Source organism: Antechinus flavipes, chromosome 5 (assembly GCF_016432865.1).
Source record: "Antechinus flavipes isolate AdamAnt ecotype Samford, QLD, Australia chromosome 5, AdamAnt_v2, whole genome shotgun sequence".
In the NCBI taxonomy this organism is placed as follows: Eukaryota; Metazoa; Chordata; class Mammalia; order Dasyuromorphia; family Dasyuridae; genus Antechinus; species Antechinus flavipes.
In genome coordinates this window covers 196,624,428-196,647,198 of record NC_067402.1, presented here as the reverse complement: position 1 = coordinate 196,647,198, position 22,771 = coordinate 196,624,428, and the positions used below count along the sequence as shown (strand labels likewise).

General features: G+C 36.6%; 1 protein-coding gene across 1 annotated transcript in view; it reads left to right on the top strand.

The window, feature by feature from the left end:
* The first annotated feature begins 2,670 nt into the window (after positions 1–2,670).
* Positions 2,671–22,771, top strand: part of NINJ2 (ninjurin 2) — a 150,147-nt gene continuing 130,046 nt past the window's right edge. The window contains exon 1 of the mRNA XM_052001135.1: positions 2,671–2,830. Coding sequence (XP_051857095.1) covers positions 2,798–2,830 — 33 coding nt within the window. The 5' untranslated portion in view covers positions 2,671–2,797. The remainder of the gene's footprint in view (positions 2,831–22,771) is intronic.

The window sequence follows — 22,771 nt, the reverse complement described above, 5'->3', positions numbered from 1 at the left end:
GGAAAGTAAGTCCTCAGAGTTTATGTAGAAGGGGGGATATTCTGTGGCTACTATTCTTACCATTCTATCTTAGTTAATGCCTTTGCCAAAAGCAAATTATTGTGATTATTGACTGACTGGGGAAAGCATACCTCTGACCTCTGTTATTTTAGAAATGACCAATAACAGAGTACCATGATCCCAGAATTTAAGATTATAGCTGTCCCCTGTGGACCCAATGTATCATTTCAAATCTGAGTTAGAGGAATTCCCCATAGTGGGGAATTACTGAGAAATATTGTCTAGGGATCATCCCATTGTTCTTTTATTTGTACCAGATTACATCTAGAGTTCAGGTCTGAGCTCTACGTCTAAAAACTTAAAAAAATTTTTTTTGGTGAGCATAATAGTCATCAAGAAAGATAAAAAGAGGATTGTATAGGAAATTTTGAATTTCTCTTAACTTCTAACAAGGTTTTTAGCACAATTGCATAATCCGTGTCCCGTTCTAAACTTCTTGTTATCTTGTTTTAAAAATATTTTATTAATTTTTTTGCATCTCTATCATTTCCCACTGACACCCCCTGTCCTAAATAGAAGACCTTCATTAAAAAATAACAATAAAGATAAATATAATCAAACAAAATGAATCAATATGTTGGCTATGGGCTAAAAATGTCTCTTTTATCTCTAGTCCATCAACTCTTTGCCTCGAGGTGTGAAGTATAATTTATCTTTAGTTTTCTGAAATTATGATTTATCACCGCATTGATTGGAATTCTAAAGCCCTTTGAAGTCTTTTTTTTTTAACATTTGATGATTATATAAATTGTTTATATATATATAATTATATATTATATATTAAATTATAAATATATTTATTTTATATAAATCTGCTTATTTTGTTCTTTATTTCATATAAAAAAAGTTAAGATTGGCCACAGCTGTGGAAAGGCAGCAAAAGACAAAATGGGAAGCAAACTTAAATCTTTTCTCCTATTAACAGTTCTTTGGCCAATGCATATCCATTGGAAAAGGAAGTGACTTTCTAGCAATCCCAAAAGCAAAATTCTACTTCAAAGGAACTCAAGAGGTTTTGTAGGTTAGCCTTACAAATCTGGTGGATGATAATACCCAAAGGAGAAAAAGCCTCACTAGAGAGGCAACTCCAAGTATATCTCTCTTCTTGGAGGGAGCTACCTTAATTACAGAAGGACCCTAGGGCCTCACTGAAAAAATGGAACTCACTGGAAGGAAGGAAGCTTCTCTTACATATTTATGAACTGCTTTGAGCTTTTTTGCATTGTATTGAGGAGAGAAGAGTAAAATAAAGGGTGTCCTATATCCAATATGTATTTTTAACTTGTATGAGAGCTAAGAGCTCTTTTATTCACATCTGTAGAGAACCTACATCAAACTATATTCCAACATTCTTGGAGTGAATGTGCAATGGGCAAAATGAAGCAAATTTTGACATTTCCAGAGGAAACCCTGATTAGTGACATGAGTTAAATGATTCTTTTTTGGAGATGCCCCTAATGATGAGGTCAGGGTAGCAATTCTTAGTTTGAAATAAACATGTAACAAATTCACAATGGCCATTCTCTTTACCAAAAAGTAGATTTATTTAGGAGAAGAGGTTATAGACAAAATTAAGAGGTAAAATAGGCACCAAGGGTGGCAAATATGATGCAGATTTGAGAGAGCAGTAGAGTTATCAAGAAAAACACCATGAAGCCTAAACATGCCATTGACTGGCAGGTTAAATCCATAGAGGAATTTAGCAGACTAACTGGAGTTAGCTATATAGTAAAAAGAAAAATGTCAATAAAAGGAAGACACTATGAGGGAGAGAGAGAGAGAGAGAACTTGTTAGTGGATTTAGTCCTGGAAAAGGGTTAGCAAAGATCTTCATTATAGGCACATCTTTTATGGAGAAAATATAACTTTGGGGATTTCTCAGGGGAGGAAGGGAAGTACCAGAGAGCTCAGAGGGAGGGATCAAGGAAGAGCCAGATGGAATACCTGGCAGATCAGGTCCCAGACAAGTCTAAAAGATATGCTAATCAATATCTCAAAGGTTGTTTAAAGATACCCAAAGTTTGGGGGGTAGATAACAGAGGCTGATAAAGAGTTCCATCCTCATAATCATTCTATACAAACAGGATAGTCTGGGAATTGGTTGTTTTGCCTGTTAATAGCTAGATGGGCTTCTTTCTGACAGGGGAAAAGAATAAATTCACATCACTAAGATTAAACCCAGTACATGTAAACCCCAGAGTTGGGGTTTGGAGACACAGATTATAACCATAAACTGGATTATAGCCATAACCCTTAGGAACTATATGTCCTATTCAGTCCAGTCATCTGTATATCAGACTGCGTCTTTATGCTTTTTTTTCTTGAAAAACAGGCAGGAGTCCTTCATGTGTGGAGACAGACAATCTGGACATGGAGCAATTGGACTGGACTCCAAAAGCTTACTGGAGACACTAAAGAAAAAGTTGTTGATAGTTTGCAACTCGGAGGAAAGCTGTTTCACATCTGGAAAAAAATGAAAAATTTGCACCCTACCTTTTACCCCATGTGTGCATGTGCACACCATCACCCACACAGATGTATGTGCAACCACATTTCCCCTAGAGTTGAGGCCAGGTCAGGAATATCACAACAGACAGATGAATAGCAGGTCTGTCTTGCCAGCTGTACGCCCTCCTACCTAAGAAAAGACTCAAAGAGTCCCAGAGACGGCAAAGTCCGTAGTTGCCCACGCAGTCTGCTGCAGGCAACCAGTGAGGAAAGAACTGAGCACAGCAGGATGGAATCAGAAGGAGAAATTGTTGACCTCCAAGTAAGTTTACCCTGGAGAGAGGGAGCTGGTAATAGCAGGGGAAAGACAGAAAAGCAAGGTCGGTAGAGAAAGGAAAAAGGCTTTGGCCATTCTTCTCTCCTCAATCTCCTTTTGCCTCCCCTTCTCTTCTCTCCCCTCATCTCATTTTCTTTCCATCTTTCTCTTTTTTCCATTTCTGGTTTCTCACTTGATTTGAATCTCACAACAATTTCAACTCCACTTTGGCCTTTTCTTCTGGCAGTCAGATTTCACTCCTATTGGATTCTATTACCAGAGAGTCATTCTTCATTCTGACAGGGCCCCTCTCTACAATTCTGGGGAATGCACAGTTTTATTTGTGAGCTTGTCAGGCATTTCTCTAGAGATTGGGGAAGATGTTAGCTCTTAGGTCAGAGAAGGAGGCAGGCGTCAAGCCAGCTTTGCATTTTATAAGTTGGGAAAAACTGGAACCATTCCTCTCCCCTTTTCACAAAGCCCTCCTGTTTTGGGATGGAAAGTGCCCTGTTCCTAAAGCTGGGCTAAGAGAGGGGAAAGGAAATTAGAGCAATCAGCAAGGAACACTTCCCCACATGAGGCTGGCTTAGGGGACAAAACTTCCCCCTGAATGGTTTCTTATCGCTAGTACCGTAAAGAAGGAATGGAATAATAAAAACAATAGCTTATATCAGTGGTTCTCAAACCTTTGTTCTCAGTATCTTTTGTTGTTAAAAAACTATCGAGGATCTGTTCAAAGAGTTTTTGTTCACATGGGTTATATTTATAGCTATTTACTATATTAGAAATAAAAAATAATTTTGAATTTGTAGACCCTCTGAAAGGGTTTCAGAGACCCCAACAATTCTTTGGACTACACTTTGAGGACCACTGGCTTACATCTTTAGTGTTTTATAATTTATAAATCTACTGCTCCTCTGTAAGTTGGTTATCCCCATTTTACAGATGAGTAAAAAAGACTCAGAGATGTTATTTAACTTCGTGTCACACAACTAGTTAGTTATTAGAGCTAGGATTCAAACCAAATTCTGTGAATTACAAATTTAGCTTTCATCCTGAGACCTTCTCAATAATGGTGCCAAATCAATCATCTTGACCCCTAGCTATCAATGTAAAGCTGAATGAGTTAGAATCAGACCCATTATTTCCAGATCATTATACAGTTGCTGTGATAAATATCTTGGTGTGTATATAGGGACTTTCTTCTTATTGATGGCCTCCTTGGGATATAAACCTAATAGTAGAATTTCGGGGTCAAAGGGACATTTTATTCCTTTTCTTTACTTAATTCCAAATTGCTTTGCAAAATGCGATATATTGATCCATAGCTCCACTAACAATACATTAATGTGTTTCCCATTATAGCTCCACCATTGACTATTCCCAATTTTTTATCATCTTTGCAGTTTTGCAAGGCGTGAGGTGAAATCTCAGAGTTGTTTTAATTTGCTTTAAAAAAATTATTATTATTATTAGTGATTTGGAGCATTCTTTCATATGGTCCTTAATAGTTTTTAGTTTTGTTTTAAGAACTTTTTTGTTCCTATTCTTTGAACTCTTATCCACTGGGAACACTTTAAAGTTACAAAGAATCTTGGATATCTTGTTCAACTTCCTATCTAACTGAAGAATCTTTGGGCAGAGTTGATCAAACAAACTTCTATTTGAATACTTCTAGTGTTCAAAATCTAACAAGACACCCCATTCTATTTTTTTTAAGATGAAGTCTGTGGTTTCACTGGTACAGAGAGTTCCTACTAAGGATACTACTTATAACAGTGTGTATCAGCAACTCTGCAACATAAGCCTTAGAGAGTTGCCTAGGACTTGTTGTCTTTCAGTCATTTCAATCATATCTGACTGTCCCTGACCTCATTTTTTTTTTTTTTTTTGCAAAAATGCTGATATGGTTCGCCATTTCCTTGTACACCTCATCTCACAGATGAGGAAAATGAAGCAGGGTTAAATGAATTGCCTAGGGTCATTCATATAGCTAGTAAGTGTCTGAAATCAGATTTGAATTTAGGAAGATGAATCTTCTTGACTCCAGGCTTGGCACTCTATTGTGCCACACAACTGCCTTTCCTAGAAATTAAATGATTTGCCAAGGGCAAATTTCAAAGGCAGGACTTGAATTCAGATATTGCTGACTCTGAGGTCTATTCTGTGTTGACTACTGCATACCATTTCCCATACATTCCATTTTTTGACAGCTCTAATTATTAGAAAATTCATTTTTATTTTGGGGAGTTCTATTTCAGTGTTTCTTCCCCAAAATTATTTCCACAGGCCTTTAAAGACTCTGATAGATTTCTTCTGGAATCTACCTATCATTGGAAAAGGGTCTGTCTGGTGTGAAGTGGGAAACACAAGATTATTTGAGGAGAAGAGATACAGATGATGCTAGAAGACCAAGGATAAGATTATGAAATCGGGAGATAGGAAGTAGAGATGAGTAAGGGTTGGAGAAACAGTGTGGAAGGAAAGAACTATGGAATACAGAAAGGGAAAGAGGAATTTATGAATCATAATTGTCGATCCCTAGAATAGGGATTTGCTGAAATCCCATGGTTTAAGTCAGCAATTGACAATAAATCTTTAGGTGATTTTCTGGTTTTCTTGGTGTTTTTCATTCTTTCGGGATGGGTAAAATTTAATAATTTTGAAAGTAAAACTATTAAAAGTGTGAGGAGTAGAAGATGGCCAAAATGTTCAAAGAAAATGTGATGGAGAAGAGAGAAGGGAGAAAACTATATTGGAAATTATAAGAGCAACTCACTGGAAGTATTTGTAAATTCTTATAGGTTGAAGCTGGTTTTTATAAACAGAACTCCGATTGAATCTAAAGTTGGGAAAAAAAGTCTTCTTAGAATGAAGAATGATACTCTGTCAATAAGAAGCAAATAGTGCTGCTGCATTATCCCAGCAAGAATAAAACAAAGCATTAGATATAGTAAATTTGCCATCTTAATAAGAATTATGGCAGTAGGGGAACTAGGAAAGCAAGAGATTCTTTTTTTTTTCCTTTTTAATGAATTTGACAATCATCAATAAATACAGATATTCCCATATATAAAAAAGAACAAAAAAGGTTATATATGAAACTGTGACTATTAATTTCATATAGTTTTTAAAAAGTGTTTATTAAATTTAACAAGGTAGTAACAACATTGTCAAAGCAGAGACAAGGGGGTGGAATGTTTGAGGTCCAGGAAATGTAGCTAGATATAGTCAAGGGTGTTTGTTATAGCATAGCAGAAGACAGAAATAATAGGGGGGTAAGATGGGAACATAGGGGAACAAATCATCATTGGACATTTTAAGAACCCTAGAAAATAATGAAAAATACTGGGGATTTCTAAGTGGTCCCATTTTGAGGTAAGAACTAAAAGATATTAACTAGAAGAAAAGGGACCACAGGAAAACTAAGGGGCCAAACCATAATTAGGACAAGTCAATCTGGATTTTTTTCCCCAAGGCATCAAAATTTTTTAAAGTATTGACAACAGTGTCTTTCTACATCAGATAACAACTAAACTTAATACCGAGTCAGTAAGAATCATTAAAATAGGAAGTCACCAGAATGCATACTTCTGTTTTTTTTCAGTGCCCCATCACTGTTTTATTCTGGGTTTATTTTCCCCCTGGGTTCTCCCCTGTTCTAGTGTCATGGGATCTGCCCACACCTCAAGGTCCTTTCCTACCCCTTCACTCCTAGACTAACAGAATTCAGATTAAAAGGTTGATTGGAGACCTTTTTACCTTTTGTGTATTTTGTGGTGCCTTCCCAGAGTTTCAGAACTTCTAATGTTGCTCTACTAAGTAGTGTGGATGAGGGGAAGGCGACAAGGAACTATTATTGAGGAAGGAAAAAAACCATTTATCAATTAGAAAAAGAAAGTTTTTACTATCACCCCTAGGGGAATCATGCATGACAAAAAAAAATCTATGTAACTGGAAGCTATGGGAACTAGGTTTCATCAAAAGATAAGTTAGGGTAAAAAGGAAAGTGTAAGGAATTGGTCCTGAGTGGGGCAAGCTGCAGAGAATCCCAATGGTAGACATAACATTACATACTCAATGTGGAGTGGCAAAGGTACTACCTGTATGATCTAGTCTGCATCTCCCAAAGAAACAAAGATTGCAAAATTTGCTCAGGAATTTGGGGAAATTGGAAGAAAGGAACAAGACAGACACTCTGAACTTAATAAAGTTATGGAAGTGGGGGAACTAGGAAAGCAAGAGATTCTTTTTTTCCTTTTTATGAACTTGATAATCATCAATTAGCACAGGCATTCCAATAGATAAAAAAAGAACAAAAAAGAAAGCTGAAACAAGAAAGCTAAAATTAAGCATAAAAAGTAGTCCACATATTTTCCTGTGGTAGATATTTCTGCAAGAATGCACATATACATATATATTGTGCCCTATCACTTAATTTTCAATACCTTTTTCAGTTATAAATCATTTATTTGCTTTTTCCTTCCCACCTTCCTTTATATGAAAGAAAAGAAGGAGGAAAAGAAAAAAAGGAAGAAAGAAGGAAGGAAATATAGAAGTTCTATCACTTAAGTATGTGTATGCGTATTGACATTTTCAATCATGTCACCTCATTTGGGGGTTTTCTTGGTAGAGTGATTAACCATGTCCTCCTCCAACTCATTTTTACAGATGAGGAAACTGAGGCATACAGGGTTAAATGACTTGCCCAAGATCACATAACTAGAAGTATCTGTGATTAGATTTGAACTCATAAAGATGAGTCATCCTTATTCCAGGTATGGCACTCTATCCATTGTGCAGCCTAGTTAAGCAAAATATAGTCCCACATTGTCATGTCTAAAAATGCAATTTTTATTCTGCATATTAGTCTACTTCTGTCATGAAATGAGCATTTTTAGTTGATCAGAGTTTTAAGTCTTTCAAAATTGTTTGTTTTTATTATATTGATATAGCATAAATTGATTTTCTGGTTCTGCTCAAAATCTAGTGAATTTAGGATAATTCCAAATCGCTTTTCAGAGTGGTTGAATCCATAGTCACAATTTTACCAAAAGTTCATCAATGTTCCTGCTTTTCCATAGTTCTTCCAACATTTGTCATTTTCTTTTTTTGTCCTCTTTGGCAATCTGATGCATATGAACTAGAACCTCAGAACTGCATTAATGTTAATTCCTCTAGTTATTAATGATTTGTAATACTTTTTCATGTAATTATGTCTAACTTGGGTCTGTTTTCTTGAGAATAGTGGCTTTTACATCCAAATCAGTTCCTTATGTCTCTTGGAAATGAGACTTGTTAGTTTTATATAATGAAACTTGTTAGTTTTATATAATCAATGTTATCCATTTCATCTTCTATTATCCTTTTCCTGTTGTTTGGTCATTAATTCTTCCCCAAACAATAGATATGATAGATAATTTCTTTCTTAATTCTGAGAGAAATTATTATTAATAACCACATGAATAACTAATATAATTTGGAGAGGTTCTGTCATTAATTGTTAATAACAGTTGACTGTCACTGTCTGGAAAACTTTCTAAGGACATATAAGTATGAGCTATCTCCATCAATCCACCTACCACTATAACTGATTTCATTTAAGATAGAGATGCCAAATGGCCATCCTTTCATTAATAAATATGTTGGCATTATTAATGAAATGGTTAAATTACTCAGATATTATGTCTCTCGAATTTTTTAAACATCTCATTTGTTTAATTTGGTTTTGTTGTGACTTTTTATATCTAGTTCTGTATCCAGAACATATTTGGATATATAGTATAAGGTGTTGAACACAACTAATTTCTTCTATACTGTTAACTAATTTTACCAGTAATTTTATTTTTTCAATCAAATAATGAGTCCTTGCCCCAGAAGCTGAGGACCTTGTGTTTATTTAACTCTAGGTAACTAGATTCATTTGTTTCTGAATATTGCATTCTCTCTGTTGCTTTTGTAATATACCTAATCCATTCTATTGTAAATCCCACTATTAGGGTTCTTTTTCTTCTATCCTATTAATATGAAAAAAAAATCATTGTTATCCACTTCCAGAGAAAGAACTGATGGAGATTGAATGCAAAATGAAGCATACTATTTTTCGCTTTCTGTATTTTTTTCACAATATGACTAATATGGTAATATATTTTGCATGATTGAACATGTATAACCTGTATGAAATTGCTTACTGTCTCAGGTGGGAGGGAGAAAATTTGGAACTCAAATTTTTAAAAAAGTGAATGCTAAAAATTGTCTTTACATGTGAGGGAAAATAAATAAAATATTATTTAAAATTTTATCATCATCATATAATTTCAATTGTTTAAATGGACTTACTTTTTGTACTTATTTTAAGTCCTTTGTTTACATTTTAAAGTATCTACTCAACTCTGGTCTTTTCATCAGGATCTCTTGGAAGTCCTCCAATTCATTCCATTTCCCACCTTGCAGCATGATACTCAGTTTTACCAGATGGGTTATTTTCAGTTTCAAGACTTTATTTTCTGCCTTTTGGAATAATTTCAAATTCTCCTCTTTTTTAGCTGCCAAATCTTGTATGATCCTGACCACTCCTTGGTATTTGAGCTTTTTTCCAACGGTTTCCTCATTTTCACCTGGAGTCTCTGGATTTTGGTTATGATGTTTCTGAGAGCATTAATTTTAGTGTTTCTTTTAGAAGGTGGCTAGTAGAAACTTTTTTATTTTCATGTACCAAATTGTTTTAAGAAGTCTAGCTAGTTTTCATTGGACATTTTATTTTTCTATTTGGTCTATTCTAATTTTTAGGGAGTCTGTTATATCAGTAAGGTTTTGTACTTCCTGTACTTAGCTAAGATAACCTTTCCAAACCTTTCCTCTAGAACTCTCATTTAATTTATAATATCTTTTGTAATGTCATTTTAAACTCTTATTTAAACTATATTTAATATAGGTTCTTTCCCCATGTAAACTTTACCCACCATCTAGATCCTAGAGAAACTTGCCTAACAGTTAAGATTTTGCCTTGTAATTACCTCCCACTTTGTAATTCCATCCATCACCCATTTTCCAGAGAAACCTGATTAACCCAAAAGTTCAAATCTCATCTCTTTGAACTATTATAGCAATTCTGACCACCAGCACTTTAATTCCATTGCTTGGAGACTAATCCCATCAACTGAGAACCTTTGTCTTGTGACTCAAATTACATGTTGTGGTTTTGGTTAAGGGGCTTTCCGAAGGAAAAGTTCAAATGATGTAGTTTCAATTTTGTCTATGTCATCAATAGCCAATAAGAAAACCTTGAGATTTTGTTCTATCATCTTGTTACAAAAAGACCTTGCCAGCTCTCACTTAATCCCTTTGGTCATAGAGAGAACATTGACCCCATTTATTGGTAATTGCTAGCCTTATTAATAAATAGAGCAGGCACAGAATTTTGTCTCTTAGTATCTTGATCTTTACTTCATCTGATATTCTTCTTCTATCCCTGAGGAGGTAGTTGTGTGAGAGCTCAAGTATTTTGCTGTGTATTCTGCCACATTCATTCTGTACCACCTGCTGAATGATATCTGGAATGAGAATATTTAGAATAACAATGGCATATTGGGAGGATACTAATTCTTCCTGACTTGATGTGCTTAGGTACATGAAAGAAATAACAACCAGTTTTGAAAAAGGTAAATCAGGCATTATCTGGGTTTCCTTGAGTAATAGAAAATGGAGGGGGAAATTAAGGAAAAAGTTTTTACATGAAAGGGAGGCAAAGTACATTATCTTTCATTCTTGAAGAGGAACATGACATCATGAAAGTGATGTCTTGCAAATGACTTGGATTTAAGCAAGGGAGGGGCTGTGCAAAGTCACCAACCTCACTCTTTCCTCTGGAGTCTTATGGGTCCATTGACAAGGTATAGATCAGGATAACTGGAGATGATCCCGGATGTAGTAGGAGACTTTGGCCTTTTTTAAATTAAGGTCTTTAACAGGTCTCAGTTTGACCAAGGACATGTCCATTCAACAATTAAGGCTAAGGAAGAAATGAGGCAGAGAATAGTTTCTTTTATCTAGTCCAAAAACCAAGCAAAAAATAAAACAAAATCAATCTGAAAGGGGAAGACCATGAGGGTTTCTGACCAAAACAGAAACAATTGCTATTTACCCTCATTCTGAGCCATCAGAGTACAAATAATAACCAATGACCTATTGTTGGCCAATCAAAGACAGCCAGAAGAGGACAGGGACTTGGAAAGAACAGACTGATCAGGAGAAGGGTGAGAGGACAGAAGAGCAAGAAAGGGGAGATTTCATAGGATTAGGGAAGTAGCAGGTAAAAATTTGCTAGCTGTAGGGGAAGAAGAACATAAGGTCAGGGAAAGTACCAGTTAAGATATAGAGTTGAGAAAAAGTTTGATGGTACTGGTATTCAGGAAAGTTATATGAAGAAGGAAATCACTAATTCTGGGCAATATGTGGCAAAGACAGTCATTCTCCCTCCTAATCCTTGAGAAGATGGGTGCTTGGGTCAGGATAGTCAATGATAATGAGAGTCAAGAAGTCATGTATTGATAAAGATGTCAAGTCCAGAGCAGAAGGCAGCCACATTGTCTTTTGAAATCATATTTTTTAAACTCTTTACATAAATGATATTTGTCTGTTGTTCTAGACTTGAAATCTTTCACCAAATGGGTGATAGATGGTTAAAGCATTGTTTCCTCTGATGTTAATAGAAGGCAGAACTGGCATCCCTTTACCAAGTAACAGCCAAGAAGGGAGTGTGTCGAGGAGACCTCCAATCCTAGGCACTGAGAGAACTCACAATCCCATTTAAGTGAGACTCTCTCAAAAGCTGAGCAGCTGTTGGAGCAAAGTTGACTATATCAGTAATGCTACCTCTCTCTGAAGTGGGTTTGTCTCTGCATTTTCTATTTCCTTTGCAGCAGTGCTTTCTCTTCCCCTCCCACCCCCCACTACCTGTAACCCTCATGGAGATGGAAAACTAAATAATTGTTTATAACTGACTTAAAATTGAAAGACCATGCCTCCTGAAGTATATTGTGTCCCACTTTATAGTGGGGCACACTTATTTTAGGGGATGAGGAATGATTTGTGAAGAAACTTTTGACAGTTTGCATAGGATGCATGTGTATAGCGCTTATGCATAGCACTTTGCACATGATAGACATTAAATGTTTATTGATTAATCTAAAAGATTATTGATTCCAAAACCAAACACTCTTTCTCTCTAGTACTAGGCAGGCCCCCTGTTATATTTGTGATATCAACTGTGATATCACATTAACTGTGATATCAACATTAATGATGGGAAATGAAAAAAATAAATTAACAAGCATTTATTAAAAGATCTACTATGTGCCACGAACTATGCTTATTGCAGGGGTCCAAAGATAAAAGTGAAATAGCCCCTACTTTCAAGGAAATTATATTCTAACGGAGGGGATAGCACCGACAACAGCAACAGAAACATCATAATGATAATTATGATTAATTATCATTAACATTTCTATAGTATTTATTATATGTCAGGCACTGTGCTAAGCACTTTACAATTACAATACTGGGAGGTCAGTGGTATTTTACAGATACAGAGATATTTCCTCATTTTACAGATGAGGAAACTGATGCCAGCAGGATTAAATGACTTGTCCTAGTAAGTGTCTGAGGCTGGAATTAAACTCAGGTTTCCCTGACTCCACAGCACTAACTAGCTATTCTTGTGTCATCTAGCTAATATATAACATATACAGATAGTTCTTACATTGTACAAATCTGACTTAACATAAAAAATTCTGAAAGAAATTCACATTACAAAAAAACCCACTTTACTGTGTGGTACTACACTTTCTCCACTCCTGCCTCTCAGCTTTTTTTCTGCAAACTCCTGTTGTCTCCGTGGGAAAAAAAATAATCCTACAAGTAAAAGTAGCAGAAAAGCTCCCCAGCCACATGTCTACTGCCATGTTCTTGCTGTAGTTAGGTTACTTTCCCACATGGCTGACTGTGGTTCCTCATGTTTCCCCCTTTTGCTCTTTATTCTCTGTGTTACGCTCCCATGTGTTCTTGAACCATGTGTTGGCTGTTTTACATAAGAGTTCTGCAGAAAACCCCATTTACATTGAGCAAAAAGTATCTGTATGAGAATTAATAAGATAATTTTTGATGGGAAGGCACCAGCATCAGGGGGCATGAGGCTGGATAAGAAAGATTTCCCATAGAAATTACTTCCAGAACTTAGTCACTGTGGTCATCTAATATCTTTGATTTGGAGATTCCAGAATGAAAGGAGTATAGGATCAAGATAATGCCTTAGAGGAGAGCTACCTGTCACTCTTCAGAAGTATGGAGGAATGAAATACTGACAATAGGTTTTACAAGCTCAAAGCCCAAATGTTTTATAAGTATGATCATATAGTTCCTGGGTTTGTCTTGGCAGGCAGTTCCATTGCCTTGGTAGTTGGTGGATTTATTTAAATTTCTATTTTACTCTAGTTCTAAAACTTCAGGGAAATTTTTCTTACTCATCTCTTGAAATAGAATGTCTAATCTCTTTTTTTTAGTAATGATTTTCTAATAATAATTCTAATATCATTTCTTCTCAATCTGTTTTCCAATGAGATATTTGATGCTATTTTCTACTTTTTCATTTTTTTTTACTTTATTATTTCTTGATGTCTTTGTGAAGTCATTAGTTTGCCTTTGTCCAGTTTTTCAGGAGTTATTTTCTTTAATTAAGTTTTTGTATCTTTTTCAAATTAATTGACTTTTTTTTCATAATTTTCTTGCATTACTCTTTCCTCCTCCCCCCTAAAATTTTCTTCTACTCTTATTTTATTTTTAAAGATCCTCTAGGAACCTTTTTAGGCTTTACATTATTTTCTGAAGTTTTAAACCAGCTGTTTTGACTTCACTATCTTCTTCTGAGTTTGAATCCCGATCTTCTTTGAAAGCATAGTAACTATCTATGGTCTCCGTTATTTACTCATTTTTTTTCTTTTTTTGTTTTGTTTTGTTTTATTTAACAGTCTGTTTCTTGACTATTAACTTTATATTAGTATCAGACTCTGCTCTTGGGGTTTGGGAAATGATGACTACTCTCAGGGTTTTCATGTTGTTGTTTTCAGAGCTCTATGTGGGGGTCTTTGACTTCTTGGTTCTTCTGTTATGCTATGATATAAGGCCAGGTATGGTCATGGCCCTCCCAACTCATGCCTTGTCTATGAATGACATCAAATCTACTCCTGAGTTGTGACCAGAGCCTTCAGCACTCCTGCCACTGCAAAAAAAAAAGTTCTCACTCCCTTTGATCCCTGAACACACTATTAGCATCCTGCTGCTGCAAACTTCAGCTGCTGCTTTGCTCTGAATGGAAACCAGGGATTGTGTTCTCCTGTGAGAGACCACAACTAGAAGAGCTCCATCTTTCTGCTATCACACTCACCCAACATATATTTGCTCTTCCTCATCTGAAGCTATAGTCTGGGACCAAATCTGGTCAACACACCTGGGCTCCCAATGTAGGGTCCCACTCTGCTCTGCAATCTTCCCTGTGGAGGAGATGAAAGTTCCCAAAGCCCTAGATGCTACCTACACAGTTGCCCCAGGGCTTGCTGTTTGTTGAGATAAATATCTGTACTTAGCTTGGGCCACACCGGAAGGTCAGATCTCTTCTAACATCTACCCCAGTGGTTTTAGGTTAGACCATTACTTTACCTAGATTTTTAATTATTCTTGCTGCTCAAAAAATTCACTTCGATATATTATTTTAATTTGGAGTGGGAGGGATTTGAGATAGCCAGGTAATTTCCTGTCTTATTCTGCCACTCTCTCACAATTCCCCTCCTGCCACATCTTTGTAAAGATTTATACCCAACCTGGGGAAAGGCATCTCATTTAATTAGCCTGGAAAAGAGATATATTCCAGATGAAGTGTGTAAAAGACCCAAGTGATGATAGATTCCTTTCTCACCTGTCAGAGCCACAGTTATCATTGGAAGAGAGAATCCAGAATTGTATCATTCCACAGAACATATAATTAAATAAACATTTATCAAATGACTAATGAATGCAGTGCTAGACACTAGGAAAGATAGAAACATAGATTTCTGTCCTGCTGGAGCTTGCTTAAAGTATCACACACACACACACACACACACACACACACACATTGGTGTGATGATCAAGGTTGGTCAACCACCTTATTTGTCCCTCACATCACCAAAATGAGTGTACTATATAGACACCCCTTCTACATTCTGGGAAGCTGCTAAACTTCCAAAATGACCAAAAAATCTATTATTCTCTTGATCTTTTTTGTTGGCTCTGAGCTCCTAGGCAAAGACACTATTTCTATAAAAACACCTCAATGTTCAGTCTATTTCTCTCTCTTTTTGTAATGCCAAAGAAACTGAGCAAGACAAGAGATTAGAAAGCAATTCAATAGTTTATTAAAAGGAGAGAAATACTGGGACCAATGGATCCATGGTTGATCCCAGGGATAGACGAGGCTATCATCTCAAAGAGTCTAGCCCCGAGTATTGGGACAGCAAGCTTTTTTATAGGATAACAAGAACAATGTCATAGTGGGGGAGGCACTTAGATAGGGATAACCTAATGGGGGGGAAGTTACTGATATTCTAATGACATCTAAAATGGATAAATCTTTATCTTGTCAAACATTAAGAAGGAATATCTATAAAACCTTTATCTCAAACATTAAGAGGGAAAGGTTATGGAGGGGATGTGGGAAAACAGGGACACTGATACATTGTTGGTGGAATTGTGAACATATCCAACCATTCTGAAGAGCAATTTGGAACTATGCTCAAAAAGTTATCAAACTGTGCATACCCTTTGATCCAGCAGTGTTTCTACTGGGCTTATACCCCAAAGAGATACTAAAGCAGGGAAAGGGACCTGTATGTGCCAAAATGTTTGTGGCAGCCCTGTTTGTAGTGGCTAGAAGCTGGAAAATGAAAGGATGTCCATCAGTTGGAGAATGTTTGGGTAAATTGTGGTATATGAATGTTATGGAATATTATTGTTCTGTAAGGAATGACCAGCAGGATGAATACAGAGAGGCTTGGAGAGACTTACATGAACTGATGCTAAGTGAAATGAGCAGAATCAGGTTTGAGGATGTATTCTGATGGAAGTGGATCTCTTCGATAAAGAGAGCTAATTCAATTCCAATTGATCAAGGATGGACAGAAGCAACTACACCCAAAGAAAGAACACTGGGAAATGAATATAAACTGCTTGCATTTTTGTTTTTCTTCCCAGGTTATTTATACCTTCTGAATCCAATTCTCCCTGTGCAACAAGAGAACTGTTCAGTTCTGCACACATATATTGTATCTAGGATATACTGTAACCTATTCAACATATATAGGATTGCTTGCCATCTGGGGGAGGGGGTGGAGGGAAGGAGGGGAAAAATCGGAACAGAAGCAAGTGCAAGGAATAATGCTGTAAAAAATTACCCTGGCATGGCTTCTGTCAATAAAAAGTTATTAAAAAAAAAAAAGAGAGGGAAAGGTTATAACCCAAGGCAGAATAACTAAATAGGACAATTGGAGAAACTGGGTCACAACATTAAAAAGGGAACCTTGGCACAACATTTTCTGGAGATGTTTCCCTCTTAGTTGCTTCCTCTGGATTGTATTTCCTATAAGTATGCCAGTGATTACCATTTTTTATAAAGACAAAGTAAATATTTAAAACAAAGAAAGGTAAACAAACTTCCCCATTAGACACAAAGGAAAAAGCCCCAGGTCTTCTAAAAGGAAGGACCTCAAGCAGACAAAAAAGTATTATGACTCTAGGTCAATGATCAGGGGCAAGGAGAAAAAGGTTTAACAACATAGTTTCTATCTAGGCACATGGTATGTTCCTTTGGCCCAGGCAATTTCAGTCCCAGAATTCCTGGCTCTTTGTAGCTTTTACTTTTGCCTGGGTTGTCTCTCTCTGGGTTTCAAGTGGCTTCTTACATTTTTCCCTTTTCCACTTTTATATTTCTATTCCATTTATCAGGTTCTGGGTTCTTCTATGTGTGTCTGTGAGACCCACTGAACAGACTTTTAAAAGAGGTACAGTTTAAGTACCAGAGGTCTGGCACTACAGTTCTTTATCCTATCAACTTGTTCCATTTCTGATTCATTTAAGAGACTAATTTGTACCTTAAGAAGAGATTACTTGGTATAATCTAATCTTTTATTGTCAGATTCTAGACTGTGCTTTCAAGTATTCTTTTACCTAATATTAATGATTCACATTTATATTGTGCTATAAGGTTTACAAAGTTTTCTCACAATAACCTGTCAATACAGGTTTTTATTCTCCAGTTTTACAGATGAGCATTACTGAATTCACATTTACTAAAGTACACAATGGAATTTGAACTCAGGTTTCCTGGGCCGTGCTCTTTCCAAGCTATTTTTCTAGATAGATGAGAGGGCAGAATAATTAATAACTTCATGAGGTCATTGTCAAAAATCTAGCTGTTATGTGGTGATTTATTTTGGTTATATCTCATAAAACTATCCACTAAGGTATGGAAAGGTTTCCAGCTTTTTGATAGAAGTAGTCATACCAGTGAAATCATCGATCCTTTAAGTATTTATGTATAATAATAAAAATAACAGTCAATGTTTACTTAATACTTAAAGGGTTTCAAAGTACTTTATAATTATTATCTCATTTTATGCTCACAATAACTGGGGGAGGTGGATGCTACTATTCCCATTTTATGGATTAGGAAATTTTGGGCATATGGAGGAAATGATATTAAAGATGATGCATTATTAATTATTTAGCAGCTATACCTGAAGGAACACTGGATTTTTCCATTTGATTTGCAGCTAAAAACTTTTATGTGGGATTAACATTTCCCCCATTAAAATGAATTTTTTGAGAACAAGAATTGTCTTTTTTTTTCTATTTGTATCCACAGCACTTTATGCATACTAGGTACTTAATAAATGCTCTTTAGTTCTTTCAGTCCTCATAGCCCTGAAAGAGTCTGCAGTGAAGTTTAGGAGCTGGAAATTCTCCAGTCTCCATGCCAAGAGAATGGAAAACCCCTGTGTCCTCCCCAGAAGTGAACTCCCTGTTTCCATCTTCCCTTTCCAGAGAATTGGGTTTTGTTTACTACAGAGTGTGTGTGCTGTTCGGCAAGCTTTGGGATGTGTGTGTGTGTGTGTGTGCCCTGTGCCCCAGAGCTGGAGCCTAGGGACCAATCTTGACGCCCGGATACACATTTTCTATTCAGATTTCTATGTTTACAATTAGACTGGCTGTTTTCAAGCAGTAAGGACCTTTTCCCTCCCACAATCCATTTCCTAAAAGTGTGACCCACCCACACCCACCACTTGAACTGAGTCTACCCAGGGAAAAGGAGGTGGGGATTATGAAAGCAGGCAGGAACTGGAAACTTGAATATTACACCTACCTCCCCCACTCTAATTTTCATAGCAGAGCTAAAATTGATACTCAGCTATGAGCTTTCTTTAAGACAGATAGGGGACTAGAAGAGGGGAAAGGAGGGGAAGGAGAGAGAAAAATATGAAACGCAAAGTTTTGCATGGGTGAATGTTGAAGACTATTTTTGCATATATTTTGAAAAATAAAAAGTTATCATTTAAAAAAAGAGAGATAAGGGAAAAACTATATTCTCAAAAAGTTGTAACTCACTCTAGAACTGGTGAGGCTGAAAAGAGGTGATGTGCTGTATGGGGAAAACACTAGGCATGGAGCAAGACGACCTAAGTTTAGATTTCAATTCTGTCTTTAGACCACCTTTCTCTGCACATCATTACCTCATCTGTATAATTGGAGGTGTGGAATCTATAAGATTCCTCCCAGCTTTCTATCCTAAGACTCAGACTCCAGAGCTAGTAGTTCTCTGTTCTGTTTTAATCAAGGGATTATAACTTTGAGTTGAAAGGGATATTAGAGATCATGTAGTCCAAACCTTTCACTTTAAGATTGAAGAAACTGAGGTCCAGTTACATGAAGTGACTTGCCCAAGTAAAGAGCTTTCAAATTCCATTCCTCTGATTTCAAATCCAACACTCTTTCTACTGCACCACACTCTCTCCTCCAATGAACCCCATTTAAAACTTTTTTGTGTTCCATCTGAGTTGGATATTCTAGGTTATTTCTCTGGACTCTATCTGGATTGTAGAGATGAAAGATGCAGTTGATAGAGTAAAAGCCCAAAACTCCTCTGTGCAAGCTTATCTTTGAGTTAGTAAGAAGCCACTATGAGATTGGAGTTCAGGTCAAGGAGACTTTGAAATCTCTCTCCCTTCCTCATTCTCTCTCTCTCTCTCTCTCTCTCTCTCTCTCTCTCTCTCTCTCTGTCTCTTTCTTTCTCTCTGTCTCTTTCTTTCTCTCTCTCTCTTTCTCTCTTTCTCTCTCTGTCTCTTTCTTTCTTTCTCTCTCTCTCTCTCTTTCTTTCTCTCTCTGTCTCTCTCTTTTTCTCTCTCTCTCTGTCTGTCTCTGTGTCTCTGTCTGTCTCTCTATCTTGCTCTCTTTCTCTCTCTCCTTCCCTCTCTTTTCCCCTTCTCTCTCTCTTCCACCCCTCCTCTCTTTCTCCCTCTCTCTCTTCCTCTTTCTCTCTTCCTCCTTCTTTCTCTCCTTTTCTCCCTCTCTTTTTGTCTATCTCTCCCTCCCTCTCCTTCTTTCTCTCCTTCCCTCTCTCTCTATCTCTGTTTCTTTTTGTATTTCTGTATCATTTTTTCTCTGTCTCAGTCTTCTGAGTTTCTGTTTCTCTTTATCTCTTCTCTCTTTTTCTCTCTATTTCTAACTCTCTGTTTTTATTTGTTTTTCTCTCTCTTCTTCTTTTTTTCTCTCTCTCCTAGGAAAGATGATGAAAAAGTATTAGTTTTCCTGCTTCCACAGTATCAGGGACGGGGAAAGATCAGAAATGACTCCTGAGTTTTCTTCATGCTTAAATTCTGGCAATTGTCTCTTGAATCATAAGAAAAGTCATTGGCTTTTCTCAGGACTGCCTGGGTAGTGTCTGTACTTTCAAGTGCTTTCTGTAGCAACAGGCAGGCAGGGGCTTGTCTTTCTGTAAGATAGCCACTACTTTGTTTTTCATTCTGTAATGAATGTGCCTTTCCCTACCCACACCCCCCCTCCCCAATCTGTAAAGTCATTTTTCCCTCTCCATCATTCAGATGTGACCTATTTGTCTGCTCCATTTTAGGAAAGGTTCCTTTGAAGATTTCCAGGTTCAGGAAAGTTCTGTCTTGATTTCAAAAAGATGGTTTTTATTTTTATTTTATTTTTAATAAATGAGATTTAGAAGTTGGAACTTTGGGGAAGGAAATGCATTGGGGGTTGGGCAGAGCAAGAGAAAGAGAAAAAGGTCAGGGATTAATGGAGTAAGAAGATGACATTCTCAGGAAATTAATCAATATTGATTAATATATGGGAGGTAGTGCTCTAGCTGTTCAGGAATCAGAATGCCTAACAGTACCTTAAAGGAAATGAGAGACTCTATGAGGAGGAGATCAGTGAGCAGTACATTCCAGGTAAAGGAGATGCTTTCTAAAGGTATCAAGACTGAGATGAGAGGGGTAGCTAGATGGCACAATGGACAGAGTACTGGCCTGAACTACTAGAGCACTACCTCCCATATACTCTATATACACTACCTCCCATTACTAAGTGTTTTTATATGTACTTATCTCTCCCACTACAGTTTTGTTTGTAAATAGGAACTGTTTAATTCTTTGGGTTTATATCCCCAGACACAGTGCCTGGCACATAGTAGGTGCTGAAAAAACATATTGATTAATTAATTTCCGAGAATGTCATCTTCTTATTCCATTAATTCCTGACCTTTTTCTCTTGCTCTTGCTCTGCCCTACCACCAATGCTTCACATCTCCTAGCTGTGTGACCCTGGGCAAGTCACTTAACCCCAATTGCCTCAGCAAAAAAAAAAAAAAAAAAAAAAAAAAAAAAAAAAAAAAAAAAAGATTGAGATGGTAGTGTTGTGTGTGATGAATGGAAAAAAGCTCAGTTTGGCTGGATCACAGAGCACAGGAGAGGGAAGAATATGCAGTGAAGCCAGAAAGATTGGAATCAGGTTGTGAGGGAATTTAAAACATACAGAAGAGTTTATATTTAATTTTAGGATCAATAGAAAACCAGTGCAGTTGATTGAATAGAGACAGATTAGTATTTCAGAAAAATTATTTTGGCAGTAATATGGAGGATAGACTGGAGTGATGAAAGGTCCAAAGAAGGGAGACAATTAGGAAACTGTTGCAATAACTTAGGTAAAAGGTATTGAGGACTTGGAGTAAAGTGTTAACTATGTATGGAGAGAAGGTATCACATAGACAAGATGGTATGAAGGTAGAAATGTAAGATTGAGGACTGATTGGATATGGAGGGGGTTGATTTAGGATAATGCTAAGATTATGAACCTGGGAGAAGAGAAGGATGATGATACTTATGACACAGAAAGGGGAATTTGGAAGAAGGGATGAGGAAAAGTGGAAACTCTTGCCTGCTGGCTTCAATATTTTTCAGGAAAATAAGAGGCAAGGTTCTCAATGAGAGTAAGGGAGGAGGAACAGGTGTGAAGTGTCTGAGGAAGGAAGAGAAAGTTTGGAAAAGCTTCTGCAGGAAATGAGATAGGGATCAATTAGGAAAGAATAAAAGAATTACTTTGATGCTATGAGGCCCCAGTGAAGGGAGGTTAGATAAAATAAATTTGTGTGTCTCCACTCAGTATGATTGTGAGCTTTATTCAGTAGATTGAGAGCAGAAGCAGATAGTGACAAATCTGATGAGAGAAAAATGGCTCAAAGAGGGAAGGGCTCAAATAAGGCAAGAGTTGAGGAACAATGGAGAGTTGAAATGGATAATTATTGTGTTTAGGTTGGAAGGAGTGGAAAGTGAGATCAGAGGAAGGTTAATAGCTTGGAAAAGTTTTGAGTGATGGAGGGAATAGAAGTCTTCCTTGAGTTCAAAGTACAGGTATAGGAGGAGAGTAGTATAGGAAGAAGAACAATGATAAGAGATTGTATTCAAAAGAGGAATGTTAGTTTCTAATCAGGGAAATAGAGAAGCTGGAACTCAAATCTAAACAACCAATTAATCTAAAGTAAGTCATATTCTGTGCAAGGCACTATGATAGGCAGAGACACAAATGCAAAATCAAAACAGTCTCTACTCTCCAAGAACATATTTTACTTAGGGAATGAAGGTAGAACATCACAGGTTCATTTACTGAGAAATTGTATCAGATAAGTAAATATCAAATATGTATAAATACAAAATGATTAAGGAGCCCTAGCAACTGTAAGAATTAAGATAACTCTCTTGAAGGAGGTGGTGGTTAGGTGAGCTTTGAAGAAACTTAGGGATTCCATGATTTGGAAGTGAGTCGGAGAGTCCATTCCAAGCTGGAAATAGCCCATACAAAGGATGAAAGCAAAAAATTTAATGCTGTATATGGGACAATAGTAAGTATGTTGGGGCAGCTAGGTGGCGAAGTGAATAGAGCACCAGCACTGAAGTCAGGAGGACCTGAGTTCAAATTTGACCTCAAAAACTTAAAACTTCCTACTTGTTTGACCTTGGGCAAGTCACTTAACTCCAGTTGCCTCAGCAAAAAACAAAACAAAACAAAAAACCAAAAAAAAAATGATATGTCAATTTATGTACTAGAACACAGAGAAAGAATGTGTAATGAGCCTAGAAGAATAGTTGGATTATGATTTTGATGAGCTTCAAATGCTAAACAAAAAAGTAAATATTTGATCTTAGATGCAATAGGTAAATAACAAAATGTCTTTCTTAATTTTTTTTCCTGAGGTAATTGGGATTAAGTGACTTGCTTAGGCTCATATAGCTAGGAAGTGTCTTAACATAGATCACATTTGAACTCAGGCCCTCTTCACTTCAGGGCTGGTGCTCTCTCCAC